This window comes from Liolophura sinensis, chromosome 13 (genome assembly GCF_032854445.1).
Source record: "Liolophura sinensis isolate JHLJ2023 chromosome 13, CUHK_Ljap_v2, whole genome shotgun sequence".
Lineage (NCBI taxonomy): Eukaryota > Metazoa > Mollusca > Polyplacophora > Chitonida > Chitonidae > Liolophura > Liolophura sinensis.
The window spans coordinates 2,167,546-2,192,051 of NC_088307.1; the positions used below are offsets into that span (position 1 = coordinate 2,167,546).

The following is a 24,506-nucleotide window of genomic DNA, read 5'->3' on the forward strand; positions in this document are numbered from 1 at the left end:
TTTGTAATGTTGCGGTAATGAAGTGAAGAGGGAGACAACTTTGTACGAGAAATCCATCATCTGCAAGAAGACGTATTATCTCCCTTGATTTCAGAGCGTAGGTATCACTGGCAAGAGAGTAAGATACCGCATCACGTAGACTCTAACAGGGGGCGAGAATGTATTTTGCCCCCGAATCCCACCCTCACCTCTTGAAAACTTGATATGGTACCGCATACAGCAGCCTTACGCTTGGGTTTCAACAGGCGGGTGGTTTTTGAAAATATTCATTCAAAATGTTGTGTCTACTTAAATTTATTTAGGGGCCCAGATGGCGGAGTGATTAATTAGACACGGGATCAGTCTCCCCAATGTGATCACGCTGGCTGCCGTCGTATAAGTGAAATATCTTACGGCGTACGACAAAACATCGAAACAATGCAAATGTGGGGGTGGGGTGGCACATATATTCTCCCGCACACACCCACACGCTTTTTAAACCTAGGCCTATCATATACAAACAATACACCATGTGCAGTGAATATTCAAAGCTTTCTTCACTTTTGAAATTTATCCGATTTCTTTTGATTGGTTCAAGCAGATTGATGCACTGTTAGTTTACAAATATTTTAACCTCGAGATCATGTAGTCATTGTAAATTGTTTTCTGAAATTTTGAAATTAACTAAATCATGCCACGTGACTCAGCATTCAAACGGGGTAAAAAGCATCTACGTAGGCCCCTACATCTAGTGCTAAGAAAGGCCATTTATCTGCTAGCAAAAACTCAATGCAGTATTTGTCCTATTTCATGGTATCTTTGTAGCAGTGTATAGCAAAAAGATAAAAAATATCGAGTGTACCTAGGTTTTGTCCATAATGACGGATAGGAATTCAATTTTGACAATTTGGCGCGATGCCCTGGCCAGGCCTCCCCATTCAGACGAAGGCGGTTGGTGCTACCAGCACACAAATATTTCAATATTTTTCAAATTATGGGCTTCATACATCTGTTTTTACATACTTTCATTGTTTTTTTTAAAAAAAGCCTTTTGAAGCTGCATCCGGACGACTGGACTCGACAGCCCCTTGACCCTGTCCTATATGTTAGCTGGGATAGTAATTCCGCTCACACCATATATACCCGTTGTATACGTGAAATATTCTTGAATATGGCGTAAAACACCAACCAAATCAAATCAAATTTGACCAAAAAAATATCTACTCGACGGCAGAAAACTCCAACAGATAACGGGGGAATCCTTCAGTACCCACATGAACGCATGCGTCCATTTGGCAATATACGCCCCAACTGAGAAGTACGTGCATGTATGCTTGTATTTTTACGTCGTACTTGACAAATTTGTCCGACTGGTTATACTGACCACAGATGGCTTGTTTTGTAGAAAAAGAACAAGAGCAGATCAATGCTCTGGACGCTGTCAAAGATCTCCTGCATGGGGCTGATGAGATTTAACCCTGCTATACGATAGTGAAGATTCACAAACTGAATACATCGATTAAATATAACTCTTGGTATTAACTAATAAGTGATTTCATCAATGGAATGAACGAAAAGACTGTTGTCATCTCAGATATTATTTGGGCCCTTCTCTTTTTGAATGGAGCTGGGACGTCACTACCTTTTGACAATAATTGATCAGTGCTTGCATCAGTGCTTGAGTTGGTAGAAACAGTCGGTCACATCTTAATCGTTCCAGTATAGAGGCCTCACAGATAATGTATTTAACCAACCGATTTTCGATTCGATCAAGACTTTGTTTAGCGTTCAATAACAAAAGAAAACAACCATGTTGTTGGTCACTGTAAATACGCCTTTCTGCGGACCATCCACCATAAGGGGATTGCGAAGAGACTACTGGTTTCATTGTGCTGTCGAAATCATCTTTGAGCCAGACTACTCTATTTATTTATTTGATTGTTGTTTTACGCCGTACTCAAGATTATTTCATTTATACGACGGCGGCCAGCATTATGGTGGGAGGAAACCAGGCAGAACCCGGGAGAAACACACGACCATCCGCAGGTAGCTGGAAGACCTCCCCACCTATGGCCGGAGAGGAATCCAGCACTAGCTGGACTTGAACTCACATCGACCGCATTGGTGAGAGGCTCCTGGGTCATTACGCTGCGCTAGCGCGCTAACTCTTGAGCCAGCCTAAAGAACGCTATAGACTTGCGCTGTTTCGGTAGCCGTCTAGATCAGATTTTCCGCAGGTTTTAGGAGGTAGGCCTGTAGAACTTTTAATTCCGTTCAAGTAATTTCCATAAGAATCATCGATTTAGCATGCAATATTATCAGAAAAATCCACCACGATAAAAAATACCTAGAGAGCGCTTATTTGATTGGATAAGCTGCCTATACGAGCGGACCTGATGCATCACAAAGGCCTACATACAAACAGGATCTTGTCTTGCGAAGTAATTTCAAGTTATTCAGTATGGAATATTTGGCATATACGACTTCAGGTATACTCATTGCCAAGTCTGCTGGACCCACAATAACAAAGATGTCTTATATTTAAGTCGCACATAGTCTTATTTTAAGGTATTATTCCTGAACTATTCTTGAACTTTAAGGCTAATTTTCATTTTTGGTGTGAATGTTTTAAGTCAACTCTCAATATTAAAATAGACATTCTTACAGTGATTCACAACTGTAGAGCAGTAAACCGCTTCGATGCTAACATGTCTGATCTAAGTGTATGACAGCTACTTGGTCCTGCGTCCTTGTACTTGTTCGGGAAGCTGATCGTGTTAAATGATCGTTTTAAAGAAAACAGAAAAAATACTAAATTCTCCACAGCGAAATATTAACAAATAATTAATTTGCTTGCAGTTATGCAAGCAGTGTCCGTTCACTCCAAAATGTAGTATATATACTGTTAATATTAAAAATGAGATTTTGAAAACAACTATATACTCAACACGAGTGCCACAATCCACACAAAGCATTTTGGAGTAACTCCTCGTCGTCAGTTTGTATTTTCCGAGGGAGAGTTTGATAAAGTGAGATTTCCGGTGGGTCCAAATGATGCCCCCTTTCCACTTATCTATACACATGTATACCGGTTCTCTATGACAACTATTACAACTAGTAAGTAATCCTCATCCGGCACGATCATTGTCATTCACTAAACGGTATATTGATGATCTGCTAGTTTTAAACAATCCATGTAGAGCAAAGGCTGTGAAAGATATTTTTTCACCTTCGATGGATCTTAAGGAAATACATACTCTCTACGTGGTAATCTTATCTCATCTGTGTAAAAAAAAAAGACCAAAACGGTTTTCTGTACCGCAGTCTTCACGACAAGAGAGATTGTTTCTTGCATGCTTTACTTACACGAATTGAATCCCGTATTTCGTGTCTGTGACGAATCCATCTGATTATCCCGCAGAATTAGAGAGCCCATCGACAAGAACTTGTCGACAAAAAAAAAAAAAAAAATTATATCCAGGGTGTCGTCAAAGCGGGAAGTTGATCAAGCTTTTACCTGGTCCTTGGGGGTGGACGTGGCTAAGTGGTTCGTGCAGCGCAACGACTCAACAGCCTCACCAATGATGTGGTTGTGAGTTAAGCCCAGCTTATGCTGGTTCCTCTCCAGTCATACGTGGGTAGACCTGCCAGTAGCCTGCGGGTGGTCTTAGGTTCCACAGAACGCTGTCCGATTTCATCCCATCATAATGTTGACGTCGTTGTGAATTATTCTTGATTACGACGTAAAACACCAATCAAATAAATTAATAAATATTCAGCGTCTTCTTGTGGCAGGGCAAATATGCCGGTACTGAAGTACCATGCTGAAGCCACCAGACAAGACACCCCACGCTGTCACATTATACGGACAGCGGGTCAACCAGTCCTGTTTCCTAGATCTAACCTCCTGGTGCTGAGCGCCAAGCGAGGCAGCACCAAATACCATTTTTGAAGTCTTTGGAATGATCCGACCCTGGTTTGATTCAGACCTGCAGGCGGGTGCTCAAACCAACAGCCCATCAAAGTGGTCTAAAAACAATCCTGAGGTAAATTAAGAAACGGGTCGGATTTAGTTGACCAAGCAATTGTCAACTATCACACTAGCTGTCGTCACAACTTTACTCCCAATGCTGATGTCTTTCGTATTACGTGGCAAAACAAAACTGGAAGTATATATAGATGACAAAAATATCACAAAATAAATATTGCTCAGCGATTCACATTCATGCGGAATGATTTGCGCTGCGCAACATGCATTTATTAATTTATTCCGCATGTGTTTGCTTCTTTACTGTAAGAATATTTGCATATATCATTAACGAAAGGGGTCAGGTTTAACTATCGGTGGAGGAAACCTGGCAAATTTTGGAGGTTGCCACCGCACATTCGTCTACACGGCCGACGGGAGCTTCATTCAATCACACGACCTCAATGCCAAGGTCTAGTCTTCACCCGGGGCCCTGCAACTGTATGTCACTGTAAATGGTGACATGATTCAGCGTACTGACGACATATTATAGAACGTTAATCCGAATCATGCTTTTGCCGCTTGGTTCAAAGTGTGCAGTTTAATGCAGATAAACAGAGGAAAAGAGTTATTAGATAGTTTTTAATATATTTGCTTTATTCGATTGGTGTTTTATGCCACACTCAAGAACATTTCACTTATACGGCGACAACCAGCATTATGGTGGTAAGGAAACCTGGTAGAGCCGGGCGGGAACCCACGACCATTAACAGGTTGCTGTATTGCAGACGTTCTCACGTAAGACCAGAGAGAAAGCCAGCACGAGCTGGACTTGAACTCACATTGACCGCATTGTCACCTTGGCCCCAAACAGGTTTTAAAGCACATACTCAAACACTGTTCAATATGACCGTAGCCATGTTCATGATTTGTCAAAAAATCGAACAATTACAATATTCGCTTTGAGAGGGCTTTATTGTTTTGAGGTGTTAACAACTGAGATATTAAGTCAGATGTCAAGCCTGCTCATTTTAAACAGAACATCAGACTGAAGTCCTGTCTAAATCGAATGTTTGGGAATGACGAAAACCAGCTTCCGTGTAACAGGTTAGTCAAAACAAGGAGGTTTCTAGACTAACACTTTCTACAACACTGTCTCTTTTGGTTTGATGTTCTCCCTAATTCCCGTACATAAACCACAACATAGTTTATTCTATACTTACTCCAGTTTTGAGGAATGGAGACGTTTAGTTACAAGTTACAACCCGTAGCTTATAACTGTAATTGTATTAACACTGGCATTTCACCTTCAGTTGTCTTTCAGTAAACAGAGCCAGGGTTTTGGACATGACACTGCTCATGAGGTCTACAAGACATTGCTCAAACAACCATTATGTCTTGAAAATGAACACCACACAACTTCTTCCATACACACACACACACACATACACACATACACACACATTCTACATTCTAAACCAGCCACAGCTATGCAGTCATGTTGAAGAAAATTTCTGCAATACTGGACGCTGTTTCCACACGATTAATCTCACAAACCAATTTTGGAGAGAAACTAAAACTAAACACTTTAACAATACATTGTCAGGGCACTGAGAATGACTCTGAACACCAGTAGTTACACTTTAATGTTCACAAAAGGTTCTATTTCGAAAAGGACAAAAAAAAACATTTGTTCAATTTGTGTAGTTTATGGACAAATGAAATACATTATACAGAAAAACAAGATGAGAAAAATGGAGCAGTGAGGCATGTGTTATTAACGCTGGCTGTCAAGTTCTTGATAAAACTATACGGCATTGTCACATACACACACAATCACACGCAACCATGCTCCTTTCCCCCACACACTGGCCTGTAGATATGATATTTCATAGGTATCTATGTACACAGTATTATTAGACTCTGTGGTTATAAACTCCGCCCACAAGAAAATCAACGGCTGCCAATCATTCTGACTGTACATATGATTAGCTTGTCAAAAACTGTCAACAGAAATATTTACATTCAACACCAGATATACATATTCATATATATTTAAATGATAATCATAACATTTTCATCTGAAACAATTCACCACATTTTGTGGCTATCTTGTTCACTTTGGTTCGGACTTAAAAATGGACAGGGAGGTAGAGTTAAACTTGTCTCTCCACAGGAGATACGCAACTAAATATGAAATAATCACGGCGTCTAATACAGAATGTTTGCCTGGCTGTTAATTAAAAACCAAATGTCTACGTCACATGGTCTGTTATTGGCTCACTGAGTTGTGCTTCTGTCAGTGGCAGACATCACAGGAGCTAGACAATGTGCAAGAAATAATTCTTCTTGGAAACCTTCAGAGTGTTGCTCACTCATCACATGAGCTCCCGAAGAAAATCAGCTTGATCAACAAGCAGTCCGCACACAAAATTATGACACAGCATAGGTGCTCAAACAAGTTTCATTGACCATAGTGAAAATAAAGTTCATAAAGACACACTTATCCAATGAGACTTGCACTCCAACAACAGTAGCAGAGGTAGAGCAAAACTGAAAATAAAATAAAGCCAGTTGATCACCAGGTTTTCAAGGGATTTATCCTCAGCAAATATCCTTTTTCAGGGGAGGTAACTTTCATTCAGTCTCGTCCTGTTTTCCTAATGTAGAAGAAATCGAGTCAATAACAAAATATCTGTCAAGTGTTGAAGGTTCCTCAAGACAATTTTAAGAGGGCAGTTTGGTGTATGACGCTACCGTATAACTGGATGTCTTGGACTTGCCTCTGTGCACACTTGGGAAAATTTTGTGATCTGAAACACCGTAACTCTTCAATGTTTCCGCATGTTGACAAGGTGTTTATTCAAGCAAAGTTCAGAGGTCATTATTCTGTGTACAATGTTAAATTTTTTTCTTTTTGTGAAGCCCGGAAATTGGCCAATCCAACCAATGTAAGTTAGTCTCCAAAATCAAATTAAAAACGGGCATAAATTGCACTGACAGTTGCTCTTTCACAAGCGAACAGGTTGAGGAATTAGGGTACTAGATCAAGTATGAAGCACAAGCTACTGTCACATTTCCTCGGCTTCTCTTTCCGCGTGACAGATCTCCATCAAAAGAGTAATGAAGTTTAACTGGTGCAGTTTAACTGTGTTCAACTTTGCCACATCCCAGCTGAGTATCAAAGCCTACAGAGGCTATGAAATAGATCTCAGATCAATATTGTTTCTGTTCACGTGAAAAAATCCGCCGATCTCTCAGGGACTAAAGTTAGCCTGGATGAATCTGGCTTGACTGTGAACGCTTTTCATCGTGTAGCCTCAAGATGTCTCGTGTTTCACAGGTGCAGAATTTCATGGGGACTGCTCTGTTACTGACACTAGCATGGTGTGCCATATAAATATAGCTGTGTGTTTGGAGTAGGAGCAGTTGTAGCGATCTGTCTGACATCTTCAGCACTGATATACAATAAATCTGGATATGTATGTCAACATGTTATAGGTGCTGCCAGGGAATATGGACAAGCTTCAGCCCAGAGCGTGTCATTGCTTGTGTTAGTCTCTGAAGTCACCTGAGAAATTCTCATCAGAGGCAGACAACTAGGAATCACCAAGTGAAAACAAAGGACCAGCACGAACCTCCTGTCAAACGAGCTCCAGAACCTGTAAACACACAACACAGAAATGAAAACCTCTGAACACATCTTACAAAGTAAAAATACTTTTAAACCACAATATCTGATTTTATTGTGTATTACACTGGTATTTATTGCTGTATTCAAGAAATTTTGGCCCTTATGACGGCAGGGTGATTTACAGGTTGAGAAAACCAGAGGTCTCAGAGAAAACCAGAGATCTCAGAGAAAACCAGAGATCTCGTTTATGTGTGATAACTGACAAACCTAGCATACACCTAGACATAACCTCAAACGCAAGCAAACTAGTAGAGTCTGACGGGACTGACACTTACCTTGACGGTGCCCTGACTGTTGGCAGCCACAACAACATTAGAGCCCTGCAACAGAGACAATTATAGAGCAGTTAGGGGACAAAGTTAACTGTCATATTACACATTCACATCAATGAAGTTAGACCAAAGCCTGATGATGAATGAACAAAGGGGAAGTCGTAAAACTTGTATTCGGACCCTTTTGTGCAACTTATCCTTGAGTCTCCCATTGGTGGTACCTCGGGCAAAGTATTGAAAGTGCTGACTTAGTCCCTCACAACTGGGGATGTGCACAATGACAAGTAACGATCATTCAAATCAGCATCAGACAGCTTGCGAATCGAAAGTTAAAAGTGAGGTGTGTTCAAAGTGGTGATACAAAAGAGATCACTTCATCTACTTGGGTGATTCTACTACACTTCAATAAAATCCCTTTGACTGAAGTATTCTATCTCAAAAATTAATGCAAAAACAGTCCAATTTATGTATGCAGACATTCTTGTCTCATTTCACGGCCTCAGGGAAAGTAGATAAGATAAACTTACTGGTCGCCAGGCAACAGCACTAACAAATTCATTGGCATCTTCTTCCTTTTTGTCTTTCTCCTTATCAGGAAAAGAGAAAAACATACTCAAGATCAGTTTTTATACAACTCTGAGTGTGCAACTCTGAATGATTTTCATTTTTAACTGTCTGGTTACACCTACAAAACTGTCTTAACTAGACTAGCTAATCAATGACGCAGCCTGACGGAATTCACAAAGTTCAGAACAAACAACCTCATTGGTCAAGGCCCAGTTATGGAACTTTTGTCATTATGTGCAAGGCTTACGTGCAGAAATGAAGTAGAAATAAGCCTAACAGGGATGTTAAGGGTTTTCATCAGACTCTCAATGAATGTTCTCACAATAAAGAATTTCCACCTGAACTAAACAACTTACGAGCACACTCCTGACAGTGTCAAATTTGTAGGCCAGCAGGTGCTTGGTTAAGCCTTTATAGAACACGTACAGGGAATTATTTTCACTGCCTGGAGAAAAGACAAAGGGAAAAAAGAAACATTTGATACAGGATTAAGACATGTTAGCATTCATACTCCCAATGTACCTGCAGTGTACAAAGCCAGGTAAACACTAGTCCAAGTTTTCAGTCAAAAATAAACAATGAGCGACTTTTGAAAGAATTGCCTTTTCGATTTCTAGGGGAAATGTTTTATCCAAAGGGATTATAATTCCTCATGACAATTGCAAACAATAACTTATTTAAAACATTTCAGTTACTTCATGATGGTTGTTTGTCACAGAGATCATAGCCATGGTTTTCACACAATTTCTCAATTTGTCCAAAATGCAATAAGAGCGACATACCACAGGCTATGTAATCCCCATCCGTGGCCAGCCCCACAAAGTTCTTCTCGTTGGCATGCCCCTTGAATGTCCTCACACAGTTAGGCCGACTCATGTGCCACAGTTTCAGCTGGCTGTCTGTAGATCTACAGTTAACAGACGCAGAACAATTACCTAATTAGATTTTTATTTATATATTTAACTGGCGTTTACTTCTGTGCATACGAATTTTTCTCTTAAAAAGACTTAATTTTATGCTTAATGCTTAGTTTTATTGGTGGAGGAGAAACCTGAGCATCCAGAGTAAATCACTGCCCTTCGCCCCTTTACCTGACAAACCTTCTGACTTCGAGTGCGCTCCTGTGTCTCCCATGGTCATGTGTCAATCAGCTTTACCTGACAGACCCAGTGAGGTCTCAGGTTTTGTAATAAACTGTAATGTTTTTATTTTATAAAACATCAGTCACAATCAAGAGAACCATACAGCAGGAGTTTGTCAGCTAACGTGTATTGTCAATTCACTAAGACCCCATTCTTACCTCATTATGACCATATATAAACTTCCTGTTTACACTCATAACCAGTTTGAAAAGGAAAAAATTGTAACATCATAAAACAAATCTGCCCGATGGGAATACAGGGCTAGGCAATTGTCTTGATCCCCGCAGGTATTTGAAGTAATAAACACATGTACTCACGCAGACACCATCTCTTCAGCATTAACAAACTTGACGTATGACACGGCCTTCCTGTGTCCCCGAAACACCATCAGCGGCTGTTTGGGGTTGCGCAGGTCATAATAATGCACACAGTGATCTGTGGGGAAACAACAACATTTATTAAAACATCACAAAACATACACTGTAAGAGTTTGAGGTGTTAATGTATCGCAAATTTCTTTTTGAGATCATCTTTGGATATTTTCCACGACATAAATCTTCTATTAAGGTATAAAGAAGGTTACCATGGTGTTGTGAAGGCTAAACTCAGTACAACACATTCCCAAATTTTACACGTAAACAGAACTTGAAATCTGAAGCTAAACACCTTCTGAAAATCCACATCACTCTGAACAAAATTAACAAGGTGCATACAGATTAGAATGGTTTTTTCTTACATGAACACCAACAAAGTGCATGACGGAAAGGGCCAACCATCCATAAAGAGATAAGCATGCTAATGAACTGGTAACAATGTTGAGAAGATAGTTACATATAGCCCAGTTATGCTACTGACTGATCGACTAGCATCACTTAAACGCATGCACACACGATACCGTAATAAATTACAATTTTTGTCTTGACTTTCAGACATTTTATGGCTTCCCAAGATCAATGTTTAAACAATTAGCATTTAAAAAAAAAATTTTTTTTATCTGTGCGTGTAAATTTCATATTACGCCAATTTGTTGATCAACACAGCTTTGTTCTCAGTCTGAAACCAGGTATGTCATAGGCAGATCCTACTTGCATCTGTGTGACTGACACACGTCAATCAAACCCACAATATCACATAGAACACACATGCAAACTGGCCTGGCCCATCCCAACTGACAGACGAGGTCCAGGGTGCACCACAGGAGACAGGAGGAACAAATACGCTGAACAGTGTTCATTCTGGCTGGACAAAACTTACACCTGTTCGTTCAAATACTGAAGATCAGTCAATTTTTGGTACTTGCAGTGTGATTGATCTGAAGCTAAATGATTGTAACAGGTCTTTTTCTTCTTCTCCTTTCTTCAGTATTTCAACATTTCAAATCTAAAACAAGACACCTTTTCAATACACACGAGTCTAATTAAAAACCCAGGGATAGTTGACAAAATTACAATTACAGGCATATGTGTCTCAAATGATTCCTTTTTTCTCTATTCTGATTACAAAGCCTTGCTTGAAATCTCAAAAAATAATTTACAATCTGTACTAGTAAAGAAAATTAATGCCAGAATTTAGGAAAAATTCAAACTATTAAAAACAAAATGGAGTCAATATATTTTAACATTTAACATTTTTCAACTTAGGTCTTGGGATCTTCTTTTGAAAATTCAATGCCTAAAATGCTCACAATCCTGCCAACCTGATGTCAACTATCCACTGGGTGGGAAAATGAAGGAGGGGGAGGGGGGGGGACAACTCTCACCTTCCTCTCTGTCTCCTGGGTAGCATTAAGTACGGTGGAGTAGTTATCATTAGGCTATGGCATACATGAAAACCCCACTGATCAGTCCAAAACATTTAGTGTATTCATACCAGCATTTTGCTTTTGAATAAAATGACAAATAGTACAAGCCCCACAGTCAATTACAATGCTTCAATATCTTGCAGGGATGGATGCCTATCTTTGCCTGTCAGGTCAATATAGTTATTTCCTGATTTACGTTTTCTGATTCAACATTCCAATACTGATCTATGTCGGAAAATGTTTTCATAATAATGGCGAAGCTTTTGTGACATTTTACCTCAGACACTACATGTGTTTTGTCTTAACATGTTAACATTTGTAAACCTACATATGCAGGGCTGTAGTTTTCAACACTTCTCATACCGTGTATCAATGCAAAATACCTGCTCCTAGTCTATCAAAGAGTTCAATGAACTGTTACAGCATAGATTTGTTTTTTTTTATGTTTTGGACAGCAACACTTTGTGTATGTTATTAATGATTCAGCCTTTCACAAAGTGGTTACAAACTGTATTTTCACCTGAAGAAAACTTTACATTCCATTCTGCTGCAATGTCAGACTTTGTGTGTTAAACACCAAAAATAAACAGTCAATCATCAAGGATAAATCATTTATATCTCGTTTCAGTTAGGAAGCAGGCACAGTTTTTAATTCCCTGCAATTGAAGAGTGTGGCGAGTGATACATACCTGCCGAGCCAAACGAGAGGTGATAACGACTTTCAGGGTTAAACTTCACACAGCACACATTAGCCTTGGCTTCTAGACATGCCACAGAGTGCTCTGTATTGGACGACCACAGTTTGACTGCAACAACAACACAGGAGAATCAAGTCATCAGGACTTCAGGCTTTTTGCTACAAGGAAGGACAGCTTTATTTATTTTCTTGATTGGTGTTTTATGCCGTACTCAAGAAGATTTTCTCTTATACGATGGTGGCCAGCATTATGGAGAGCCATGCAGAGCCCGGGGGGGAAACGCACGACCATCCACAGGTTGCCAGCTGGCAGTTTAGTCATAGTTCATGGTTTCAGCCGTCGTATGATTTGGGGGTGGAGGGTGGTGATAAGACAAGCCCTTTAAACTTCAATGGTAAAAACTTTTGATTTTCATCATTCTGAGAGTTCACTCCATCTTAGAAAAGTGTTTTGAGGTTTGTTTGGAATGTTGAATGATTTCCAGTGAGGAAAATGTTGAGTTTCAGCATTAAAAGCCATACGTCATCACCGTTCTTAGCCGCTGAAACTGCAATTTTCATGGGTGAGCTTTTAGGTCATTCACTTAAGCTGTTTAGAATTTCCTGTGTTTATCTCACCCTTAGCATCGTCTGAACCTGAGGCTAATAATTTAGGATCCATTCTGTTGAAGTCGACGCTCCAACATCGTTTTTCGTGTTCCTGAAATAATCTTGATTTTGTGCCTGTGAAAGCATCCCAAAGTGTGACCGTTCCCTCGTAGTCTGAACTGGCCAGTAAACCTTTGTGATACGCGCTCCATGTCACACAGCTGAAACAGTTCAAACAAACAAAACTGTCCTAAATCATAAACATTATGCAATCATAACCTATACAACATTTCCAAAACAGTTATGAGAATCTCAAAGGGATACAGAATTGTTTCTGATTGGCTGGTGTTAGAGATAGGCTGTGCATAGCCTAGACTTGCCTAAGCTGAATTTTAGGTTTGGCCGATTTATTAAAGTGTGACCAAAGCTGCAAAGTTAAACCCATGCAACCCTATCTCCCATTGCCAGCCAATCAGCATCAATTCTGTATCCTTATAATAAAAAAAACCCTTCCTGAAAACAGCAAATTCTTCAGAGAGACTTTACAGCACAAAAATTATTTAATGATTAACTATGGTACCTCAGAAATAATCTTTTTTTTTCTTGAAACAATGTATACTTCACTTTTCACTGCTGTGTTATTGTAGACTGACACCTGTTCCTGATTTTTGGTAGACTTACCTTATTTTCGAGTTACACACCATCTCATTGGCTGGATAATGGATGTCTACAGCGTCTTTTATCACTGTATCATATTCAAATACCTGCAACCATCAATACAATACATATAACAGCAAGTATTTGTGTTGCAGGAAATCTGGTAGGATCAAAACCTATGTCACTGTAAAATATCTTCTGAAACCATTTACCTTTTTTTACACACCAATGCTATTGTATTCCAGAAAATAACCACACAAACTTTATGTACGTATGCTTAGGTTTTTACCCTGTAAGTCATAAGACAACGAGGAGTCACTTGGTGTGTGTGTGTGTGTGTAAAGTACTGTGTCTTTTTGAGGGAGGGTAAATCTGTGCCACCAAATTCTGCCGCTACTGAAGCACCACGCCAAAGACAACAGACATGACACCCCGCTCAGTCACATTATACCGACAGGACGCCGACAAGTTATGTTTCCTTGCTCTAACCTATCAGTGCCCAGCACCAACAATTACAACTTTTTCAATTTCTAATCTTCTTTTCTATGGCAACCATGTAAAATAGTTCTTTGGTAAAAATCAGATCAATTCCATTTGAAGTGAATGCTCCGAAGCATTAAACTCACCTTTATTTTTTTCGTAACTCCTGCTATAGCAAAATAATCACAGTCTCTGTCGAACTCAATACTGAAATAGAAAACAGGATGGGTCAGAGGTAGGTCAAAAAACATGTGTATTTGAAACAATGTTTAATAAAATATTAAAATGAAAGTTTAAGCTTGTACAAAGACTTGCACCAATTTCCCACTAAAACTTTACAGCTGAAAATGTTATATCAGTGTTTCTCCATACAGGAATTTGCAATGTCATACTCTAAATGAAAGTTACATATCAAGACACCTGGGCAACATAACACCTACATGTTTGCACCTAAAGTCAGCAAACACCAGCAAATGCTAACATACCTGGAAACAATACTAGAGCCATTATAAATATCACTAGCGTAACTGAGAGTTGCTAACGGTCGGAAGTTGCTAAAGCGGGTGAACTTGGATAGACTTTCTGTAAACCTCTCAAACCCATCAGGCTGGCCCTCTTCTGGAACAAACGAAAAACAAAAACAACTTCATTCAAAAAACTATAGTTTTACTTTGGACATCACAGACCAAACTGTTACTTATTATTTTCATGAAAGGTTAACTTTTGCCATGAAAAAGGCTTTTTTGTTTTAGTCTTCAAAGTTGTAGGTAAAATGTATTTGGAGCATTTCATTACCTGGTTAGGAAAGTGTAAAAAAAATATACACTTAACTGTGTTCATTATTTCACTCTTGCTCCCATATGGAATAAATTCAGTCTCCATGTAATATTTCACTCTTGCTCCCGTATGGAATAAATTCAGTCTCCATGTAATATTTCACTCTTGCACTCCAGACTATACCCTGAGTGTTATTTCACTCTTGCACACCAGACTATACTGTCTGGGTGTTATTTCACTCTTGCACACCAGACTATACTGTCTGAGTGTTATTTCACTCTTGACACCAGACTATACCGTCTGAGTGTTATATCACTCTTGCACACCAGACTATACTGTCTGGGTGTTATTTCACTCTTGCACACCAGACTATACTGTCTGGGTGTTATTTCACTCTTGCACACCAGACTATACTGTCTGAGTGTTACTTCACTCTAGTACACTGGGCTATACCCTCTGAGTGTTATTTCACTCTTGCACACTGGACTATACCGTCTGAGTGTTATTTCACTCTTGCACACCAGACTATACTGTCTGAGTGTTACTTCACTCTAGTACACTGGGCTATACCCTCTGAGTGTTATTTCACTCTTGCACACTGGACTATACGGTCTAAGTGTTATTTCACTCTTGCCCATACCCATGACATGTGTCATAATCAGGCAGACATCCCACTTTACCTGCTGGCCCCTCTTTTCGTGTTGTAAGGTAACACTGCTCTAAGTCTTCAAAGTGCTGGCTGACTTTCTTCCTCCGTGCTGCCATTGTCTGTAGCCAGGGCTTACCAGTCTGTGGGTGAGAATAACATATTGTATCAGCAATGTTCTTGAGCCTAACATCCCTAAACCTACTGTAAGCTTATTAATTCCTACTCAGTGCATGAATGTTACAGTGTTTTATCGATTTACATGTTGCAGTCCTTTATCAACACACGTTACAGTGTTTTAATCGACACACATGTTACAGTGCTTTATCGACACACGTTACAGTGCTTTATCGACATACATGTTACAGTGCTTTATCGATATACACGTTACAGTGCTTTATATAGACATACATGTTACAGGGCTTTATCGATATACATGTTACAGTACTTTATCGATATACATGTTACAGGGCTTTATTGACATACATGTTACAGGGATTTATTGACATACATGTTAGAGTGTTTTATTGATATACATTTTACAGGGCTTTATCGACATACATGTTACAGGGCTTTATCGACATACATGTTACAGTGCTTTATCGATATACACGTTACAGTGCTTTATATAGACATACATGTTACAGGGCTTTATCGATATACATGTTACAGTACTTTATCGATATACATGTTACAGGGCTTTATTGACATACATGTTGCAGTGCTTTATCGATATACATGTTACAGTGCTTTATCCATATACATGTTACAGGGCTTTATCGATATACACGTTACAGTGCTTTATATAGACATACATGTTACAGGGCTTTATCGACATACATGTTACAGTGCTTTATCGATATACATGTACACATAACAAAAGAAACAAGCAAGCAAGCAACATCAAATGCTTGACTGTAAACTACATGCATATGGGGGAATATTAGTGTCAGTCACTCTTCTTTACATATTTTGTAAGCAAAATCAAATGCATTCAATTGTCTTCAAAACTTCAAAGATGGCTCCACAGGCTTATATTTAGACAGTATCAGGGTATTACAAGTATAACGGTATGTATTTTACTTTCATTCATACTTTCTTTCCATCATTTCATGACAGTGTGTCCTTGTATAGCAACTGACTTGGAGAAAATATGGCATTTCCCAGCAATTTTTCCTTTCTTTGAAAAAAATAGGAAACACCATAAAAACCACAAGTCGGTACAAAATAAAAGGGTGGATTTTCAGTTGTATTTTCATTCCTTTTTTTGAGTTTTTGGTGTCATCTGGCACATAAAACACAAAACAAACTTGTTGCTGCATTATGGATTTCTATTTTCAGTTTGTACTAACACACCTGAGTACTCACACTCTTACTGCCGTTAAACCCGTCCTGACTGGAGCCATCACTGGTGGAGGGAGACGTCCTGTCTAAGCCATTTACCATGGGCGATTGCTACAACAGAACCACACACATAACAAATAAGTCTTCTCCTGCTTGTGTAAGTCCTGGCACTCCATACATGTAACACTGAAGACAGATATAAATCATCAATATGAGTTTGTACAGATCTGTGCCAGCGTTGGGAGTCTCACTGGTTTTGCAAGCTACTGGTTTCTCTATGACCAGAAGAAGGTTCAAATTTACCTCAAGCTACTGTATACCTTCAACCTATTCACATGTTAGCAAGGTGTTTATTCCAGCACATTCTGAGGGCATTATTCTGTGTGGACTGATGAAATTATACTCTTTGTGAAGCCCTGAAACTGGCCAATCTTACCAATGAAGCTTTGTCTCAAAACATAAATTAAGAACTTGCATAAATTGCACTGAAAAGGGTGACGAATTAGGGTAGTTCAACAACTGCTGAAAGTCAGGAGATGTGTCAGGTCGCTGGTGAGAGGCGTCTCACATGGACTATACACAGACGTAACGGAGATGTGTCAGGTCGCTGGTGAGAGGCGTCTCACATGGACTATACACAGACGTAACGGAGATGTGTCAGGTCGCTGGTGAGAGGCGTCTCACATGGACTATACACAGACGTAATGGAGATGTGTCAGGTCGCTGGTGAGAGGCGTCTCGCATGGACTATACACAGACGTAACGGAGATGTGTCAGGTCGCTGGTGAGAGGCATCTCACATGGACTATACACAGACGTAACGGAGATGTGTCAGGTCGCTGGTGAGAGGCGTCTCACATGGACTATACACAGACGTAACGGAGATGTGTCAGGTCGCTGGTGAGAGGCATCTCACATGGACTATACATACATGTAACAATATTTCTGCTCTGATTTCTGGCAAATTTAACCAGCAAGTTACCTAGTATAATGGGATCAGTCTACACAGAAGTTTGTATTCAAAATGCATGACAAACATAGACAGCACACATGTTGACTATATGAAGACCCCCTCACCTATCTGATGGCTGTAAATAAATATACTTACTATATTATTACACACCGGGAATTTTCCACAATGCTCTCTTTGAACAGTCTGAAAATTGAACACAAATAACTTTTATAACATAAACAACATAATAATTATTTCTTTACTCAGTAAATCATATTCAGAGATAGCCCAAAACCTCAGTCTAAGGGTGGCTTATATATACTGACACACGGGGACCGCTTGCCATCCTTAGTCCAAGAGCTATGTGGACTTGATTGCCGTATAATGCTTACAAAGAGCTACTTGCTTGTTCAATCCTGATGCGTGCACGTTACATTCGTCCTGAGTACACATAAAGCACAGCAATTCTGAAAGCCAAAATATTCAAGCACATTTTGCCACAATTGCTATTTGCCTTTACATCACCATTCTCCTGTAAATTTTAACCATTCTCCTGTAAAAGTCGAAAATAGGCTCATATTTAGCAGGTTGCAACGCACCGCCATGTTTTTAAAAATGTGGGTCAGCAAGGTGCACATACGCAGCAGTGGTTGACCTTTCCGTGAAACTGGATGAAATAGATCCAAAAGATAAGCCCATTTTTTTTATTGCAACCTTAATTTGACAGTTCGCACCAACTGTGGGGTGCGTCATTCTGCTCCACAGCCTTCCATCAATTGCAAATTCATGTCTTTGAATTCACATGGCTTACTGTCCATCAAAACTGACAGCCAGCCGATCAAAACACAGTGACATTGTGAAAGGTCAACCACGCACGCACGGGGAGAAACAACCTGATTTATTAGGTGATGATGTCCATACAGCATGTGAGTGTAAGCCACATCTTGGTTTTACTGGTCTTCAAGGCTAAAAAAGGGGCCAAAAATTGGCAGAGCAACAGAAATTGTCTTGGTGAACATACTGTAATGGAGTTTTGCTCGGTTAATGCATGCACTGGTTCATTTTGCACGGATTTGTGTTGCGCTGAGTTTCTCCGCGCTAAGCTGTTATTAAACACCAATATTCTACCCTGGGAGACTCCTCGCCTGTGGTCTACACCTAACCCCCATGTAAAAAGATTAGCCGAGATCCTTGGCTAATTCAGACAGGCATTAACAACATCATGCCTGAGAAATACACTGACAATGAAGTATGTTTTTCTGCACAACAGCTACTTGGGTCTACGTCGAAATAACTGTTCCCTGGCAATACATGTGTAATATGTTATCAGTTGGCCCACCAAATGTCATCAGTTGGCCCACAAAATGTCATCACAAAGGCATGAATAACAACAGACTTCCCAGCTTAGGCCGGAGTTATTTCAGGTGGGAAACATTCTGCTCAGAATTGCTGTCATTTATATATAGTTTCATTTGAACTTTACACAATGCTTCAGGGTAAACAAATGAACTCACCTCAACCCTGTCTATATCATCTTCAATCTGATTAACTTCTTCTTTTAACCTGTCTAATTGCTGGCGGCATACAAAAAAAAAAACATTATGCAGTCAACATCATGTACAACATCATGTACAATGATTGCGAAGTAAAGATAACTGGGTTCAAGGCTGGGTGAAGCCACCCAATGTAGCGTGTCCTGTAAATAACAACTACTGAGAGTTGACTCTGACCACACTATCTTCTTGGTTAGAGGTTAATAGATGGATCTCAAAACACCCATCTTTTGTCATTATCCTTTAATCTCAATAAAAGTAATAGGGGAGTTTAAAGTTCAAACTTTTTTTCTTATTGACTAAGGTAAAACCAGTGCAACTGTATCATGTGACTGGCCAAAAATGTTAGGCAAGTTTTGTTGACATTAACTGTTTTGACATGTTTAAGACGCAAATGAGATCATTTAGTTCAGGAACTTCAGGAGGTTTAAAAACGCTCAACTCCTCAACTTTCTCCATCATTCTTTTTAACAACTTTCCAACAACTTTTAGTGAAACTTTTTTCAGGCGCCGATGTTATAGTAAATGTCATGAAAAACAGTTCACACATATTTTGGACAGGTCACATGGTACATTTTGATTTTTTTTTTTACATTCATTGGCAAAAAGGACTGAACATATTTATGTCTGGGACTTTCGGATGACCTGATTGCAACAATACAAATTATGACTGGTCAAATCTGTAACCTGATTCACAGTTCAGAAATGTCAGCGGTCTCAAGGACACCCTGATTAGACTAAAATTCAACCTAAATTTTACATTGGTTTACAACTGATTTAGAGTATTGTACTCAACATGTGGTCATATTTACTTGATCACACCTTCACTTGGCTCCTGGGAATATACATGAATACCTTGTAATTTAGGCAAAGTACATATGGCCATTGGATTTTTTGGATTGTTCTTTTGATGTGTAAAAAAGCTGAAAAAAAAAAAATGTATACCTCTTTCTTTTTCACTCGGACCTGTTGGAGAAAATCTTTTAAAATCTGCATCTGTACAGCTCTGGAGTCCTGCAAAAAAAAAAAAAAAATTAAAACACATCAATATCAAGACTGAAGCAGAATTTAAAAGGAGGTTTCATGTTGCTTTATTATAAACTACATTACAAAACAAAATGAAGCAAGCAGCAAAATGAAGTTTGAAATTTAAATAAAGTAAAACCGATTCCCTTGTGTGAGAAGACATGAGTAGGACGAAGTGTGCTGACTTACAGCCTCCAGTTGTTGTTTCTTGGCCACCAGGAGCTCTAACATCTGATTGACATGAGAGAGATCCAGGTTGTCTTCTAAGATCAATTGCTTCATTTCAGAGTTATGGGACGGGCCATTCTGTACAGAGAGAAAAAACTGCTGTTTTTATTGTTAACAAATAATCTATTACTTCACTGATAGACCAAGTATTGTATTTCACCACAAGTTTCATATGTGCATGGACTTCCACAAGCACACAAAATCCTCAAAATGATACCTCTGATGCTAACACTTAAGATTTTTCTGAGAGGAAAATTAATCAAACTTCACAAAAAAAAAAAAGACTCCTACATGGTCAAACACGGTGGATGAACCAATCAGAATCAAGCAAATGTGTCACTTGAAATATGCTAAAATTCAGGTGAAACACGGTAAACTGTAACTACTTTTGTGACACGTCAGGGCATTTATGCTGAACACTGCTGCAACATAAACCATATTACACAAAGATGGAGCTGGGCCATGTAGACCACAGATTCATTGGTGACAAGATCCTGACTCATGAAAACCTGACTGCCACTAGGCGCTATGAGACAAGCCACACCAGGAACGCTTTTAACAAAATCTGAAGACCTGTAGTTCGTTTTGTCACCTGTGAAATTGAGATCTAACTTTCATCACACACAAATGTTGACATCCTCATCAGTTACCCCTTTACTCTAGTATTTTAATGATTACTTAAATCCAGATGGAAGAAGAAAGGACTGAAAGAATGAATATGGCTTAAAACCACATCAGCGATTTTTCAACAATATCTTGGAGACCATGTTGGAGGACAAAAATGTTTTATTTAAATACAAGAGGTTAATAAAGCTGCAGAAGACAACCACATGTATACAAGCCTGTTTACTAATTTTTTTTTGCTGATCACTAATAATGCATGTCTTACCTGTTGCTCAACTCTGATTCGTTTGTCGTTTAGTTTTTCCCTGGATTTCATTATGAGTTCATTTACTGTGAAGTACAAAAAACAAAAACAAAACCTGTGGATTAAAATTTATGTAAACCAGACATTTTTTCAAATTTAAAAATCATATATAAAAAAAACCTGAAATTAGAAAAAACAAACAGATGAATAAATCTAAAATGACATGTACTTGCATGTAATATCTCCAAACATGACTTTCCAAACATGTACATGTGTACTCAAAACAAGTGGTAACAAGGCATACATGTATGTACACATTTAACACAAAAGAATATACAGTAACTGTTCATGCGTGTTGTGAATAGAACCCAAACAAACAGAGAGAACAGGAAGAGGTCTGTAGTTATGTACAGGTGTGTGTTTTATTCTCATCAGCAACATCTGCTCCAGTATAACAGAGCCGCATTCTGTATACACAGCCTAGGTGTGGTGTTACTCCACCACCCATGATAAACAATCAGCTTGCATCTATAATCACGACCTCCTTGCATACCATCTCGTTATAATCAACCTCATTTCCATGCTCACTTTAACGATAATTATAACGATACCTGGATGTTTTTATAGTCAGACACCAAAGGCTGAGCCCTACCTGTCATGACTGGAGGCCTCTCCTACAAGTAACTCATTCATCCGAAGTTCACTACCTTACAAATATTCACCGAGTTTTTTTTAGAAACTTTCCTCTTACAACCTTACAGTGTCTGACCTAAGACTGCATTCTACTCCAATCTGATTTAGAAAATACCTGGACTCAGCAGTCTGACTTAATTCATCCACTGTAATGGATCCACACTCGTTTGATAACAGAGGGCAGACGTACATTCATTACAGTTCAATGTCAGTCACCTGTTGCAGACACGTAACAATGCACAAGTCAACACAGCAATGACAAAAACATTGTGTACCACAATAACACAAAATTAACTCAGCAAATGTTTATAAAGACGAAGAAGAGGAGCAAAAGGAAATGAGCCGCAACATAAAGAGATGTGAAATTAGTCTCCCACTGAGTGTTCTGTGGGAAACTTTCTGGTTTTTGTTCACTCTTAAAACCGCAAAACTCCCAACCTACATTACAACATTCTTTTCTGGGTGAGAAACACTTTTTTTAGTGATCATTTAAAATGGTTATTGCATTTTCATAATCAACTTTACAAAAAACAGCAAAAAGGCCTGTTCACAACTGGGCTGGTCTGAACTACATCTATGTTTACACACATATTAAACACAAATATAAACAATCAGGACTTTCTGATGCACTGAAAACCCTTCCTGGAAACAGATGAGTACATACTGGAAACCTTCCCAGCTAAATTCAGTTCCATAAGGGCATGACAATCATCAGGACTCTCAGTGCATGTAAACACCTACGTGTACCTCTGTCTAACAACTATGGCATTTGACTTATTTATTTGAGGGAAGCCAGCATTATGGTGGGAGGAAACCGGGCAGAACACGGGGGAAACCTATGACAGTCTGCAGGTTGCTAGCAGACCTTCCCACTTACGGCTGGAGAGGAAGCCACCATGAGCTGAACTTGAACTCACAGCGACCGCATTGGTTTAATTCTTCACGTGTACATGTGATGGTGAGCTTTATGGGTGGAATGGGATTTCTGTTACAGCTGAATTTATATATACTCACATGTAAAGTTTGGAAAGATGTCTTCTGCACTCTCCACCACAAAGTTACACTTTGGACAGCGGTTTGCCTGCTCCAAGCTCTGCTTGATACATTTGTAACTAAAAAGAGATTTAAACCAGTGTGGATTAATGCATGACTGTGTGTGTCCCAATGTCACAATTTTCAGTCTTAAACTTTCAGCAATTAACATAAACTCTCATCAAACTGACACATGTATATCACTAACAGGCCCGCAAAGTCTTGCAGATAAACACTGATTCCAAAATGTCAGTGGGCTTTTCAGGTAAAAATATTTATTTATTTATTTTTATTTGATTGGTGTTTTACGCTGTACTCAAGAATATTTATAACTAACTTTAATACATATGACTATACAAAAACTGAATTTTAAACGTAAGAAAATTTCTGCTAATAAGGCAGACTTGCTGTCTGGCCATGTTGTCTGTGTTGAGATGATGTTAATGTATTTGTGGCAAAAACATCACCGAGGCTTGGCCACATGTACATCCAGCATCTTGGGGGCCCAGCATAAACTGAACAGTTTGGGTTGTTTCTGGCTAAAACATCACCAATGCTTGGTCACATGCACATCTAGCATCTTGAGGGCCCAAAATAAACTGAACAGAAGTGAATGTGGCAAAGAAATGGTTTCTAAAGCAAATTTAACATATCAGGAATTTATCAAATCTACAAGACAGAACATGGGGGGCAATAGTTACAACTGAACAATTCATCCAAGACCCAAAGCTTACCTGCAGTTACATCCTAGACCATTTGGTTTTTAAAAAGTAACAAGTCAACCTTTATTAAATTTGCTAGATAATTTACAGGTATGCTGTGCTCACAGGTATTTATGTTTTTTGGGGGGAAGCTACAGCTGATTAGCTCATCATAATCACCTTCATATGTAAGAATACTATGTCACAATAATGCATGTAAGCTCTTCATAATATCAAAGGACATAGTCTTTTTTGGCTAGGAGTACATGTACATATATATATATACTTAAATTAACTACAAGCCAGCATCTTTGTTTATGAGCAGATATGTGCGAGTCATTTGCACACCTAAACCTCATCCCCAGATTTTTCATTTTGGCAGGTGTCTTGTATAAAGCTCTCTTAGACCCTGTCTCAGGGTTGTATTCAGCGTTGTGGGCGTGACAGCACACCCCAAATTTGAAGATCTGAAATAACACACTTAAGTTAAATGCACCTGAGTTCATCACAGTGATCTCTAAGGGCCTGAAAGCCTAAAACAGACTGTAAATATTTGTTACATGTACAGTATGTGGAAAATTGAATTTGTAGATGATCAAAGTTCCCTTTATGTGAGTGTGCAGAAAGAACGAGAAATCAGTGTCTGTGGAATTGGCTGTGTTTTTTTCTCGCATGGACTGATCATTGGGTAACAGGATGATAGGACACGTGCCCTGGGGACAGAGGAAAGGGAAGTGGCTGAGTAGCCTAGTCTTACATGTGCAGCAGACAGTATGGACAAGACAAGGAAGCCAGGGCTTGTGTAACAGTCCAGGAAGACCAAATATCCCGCATCACTCACA

The 24,506-nt window shown here is 39.1% G+C and overlaps 1 protein-coding gene across 2 annotated transcripts in view; it reads right to left on the bottom strand.

The window, feature by feature from the left end:
* Window positions 1-5,399: 5,399 nt before the first annotated feature.
* The window catches only part of LOC135480263 (E3 ubiquitin-protein ligase COP1-like), a 36,310-nt gene continuing 17,203 nt past the window's right edge, over window positions 5,400-24,506 (bottom strand). Inside the window, exons 3-21 of one of the 2 annotated variants that reach the window (XM_064760053.1) lie at window positions 22,946-23,043; window positions 21,260-21,324; window positions 20,332-20,448; window positions 20,062-20,130; window positions 19,078-19,137; window positions 17,720-17,767; window positions 16,636-16,722; window positions 15,302-15,410; window positions 14,330-14,462; window positions 13,991-14,051; window positions 13,389-13,471; window positions 12,738-12,928; window positions 12,112-12,228; window positions 9,939-10,056; window positions 9,262-9,386; window positions 8,836-8,924; window positions 8,440-8,499; window positions 7,916-7,960; window positions 5,400-7,608 (exon numbers count right to left, since the gene is read on the bottom strand). In XM_064760053.1, coding sequence (XP_064616123.1) covers window positions 7,591-7,608; window positions 7,916-7,960; window positions 8,440-8,499; window positions 8,836-8,924; window positions 9,262-9,386; window positions 9,939-10,056; window positions 12,112-12,228; window positions 12,738-12,928; window positions 13,389-13,471; window positions 13,991-14,051; window positions 14,330-14,462; window positions 15,302-15,410; window positions 16,636-16,722; window positions 17,720-17,767; window positions 19,078-19,137; window positions 20,062-20,130; window positions 20,332-20,448; window positions 21,260-21,324; window positions 22,946-23,043 — 1,693 coding nt within the window. In that variant the 3' untranslated portion in view covers window positions 5,400-7,590. Of the gene's footprint in view, window positions 7,609-7,915; window positions 7,961-8,439; window positions 8,500-8,835; window positions 8,925-9,261; window positions 9,387-9,938; window positions 10,057-12,111; window positions 12,229-12,737; window positions 12,929-13,388; window positions 13,472-13,990; window positions 14,052-14,329; window positions 14,463-15,301; window positions 15,411-16,623; window positions 16,723-17,719; window positions 17,768-19,077; window positions 19,138-20,061; window positions 20,131-20,331; window positions 20,449-21,259; window positions 21,325-22,945; window positions 23,044-24,506 lie in introns of both variants that reach the window. The other variant, XM_064760052.1, reaches the window with a different exon arrangement.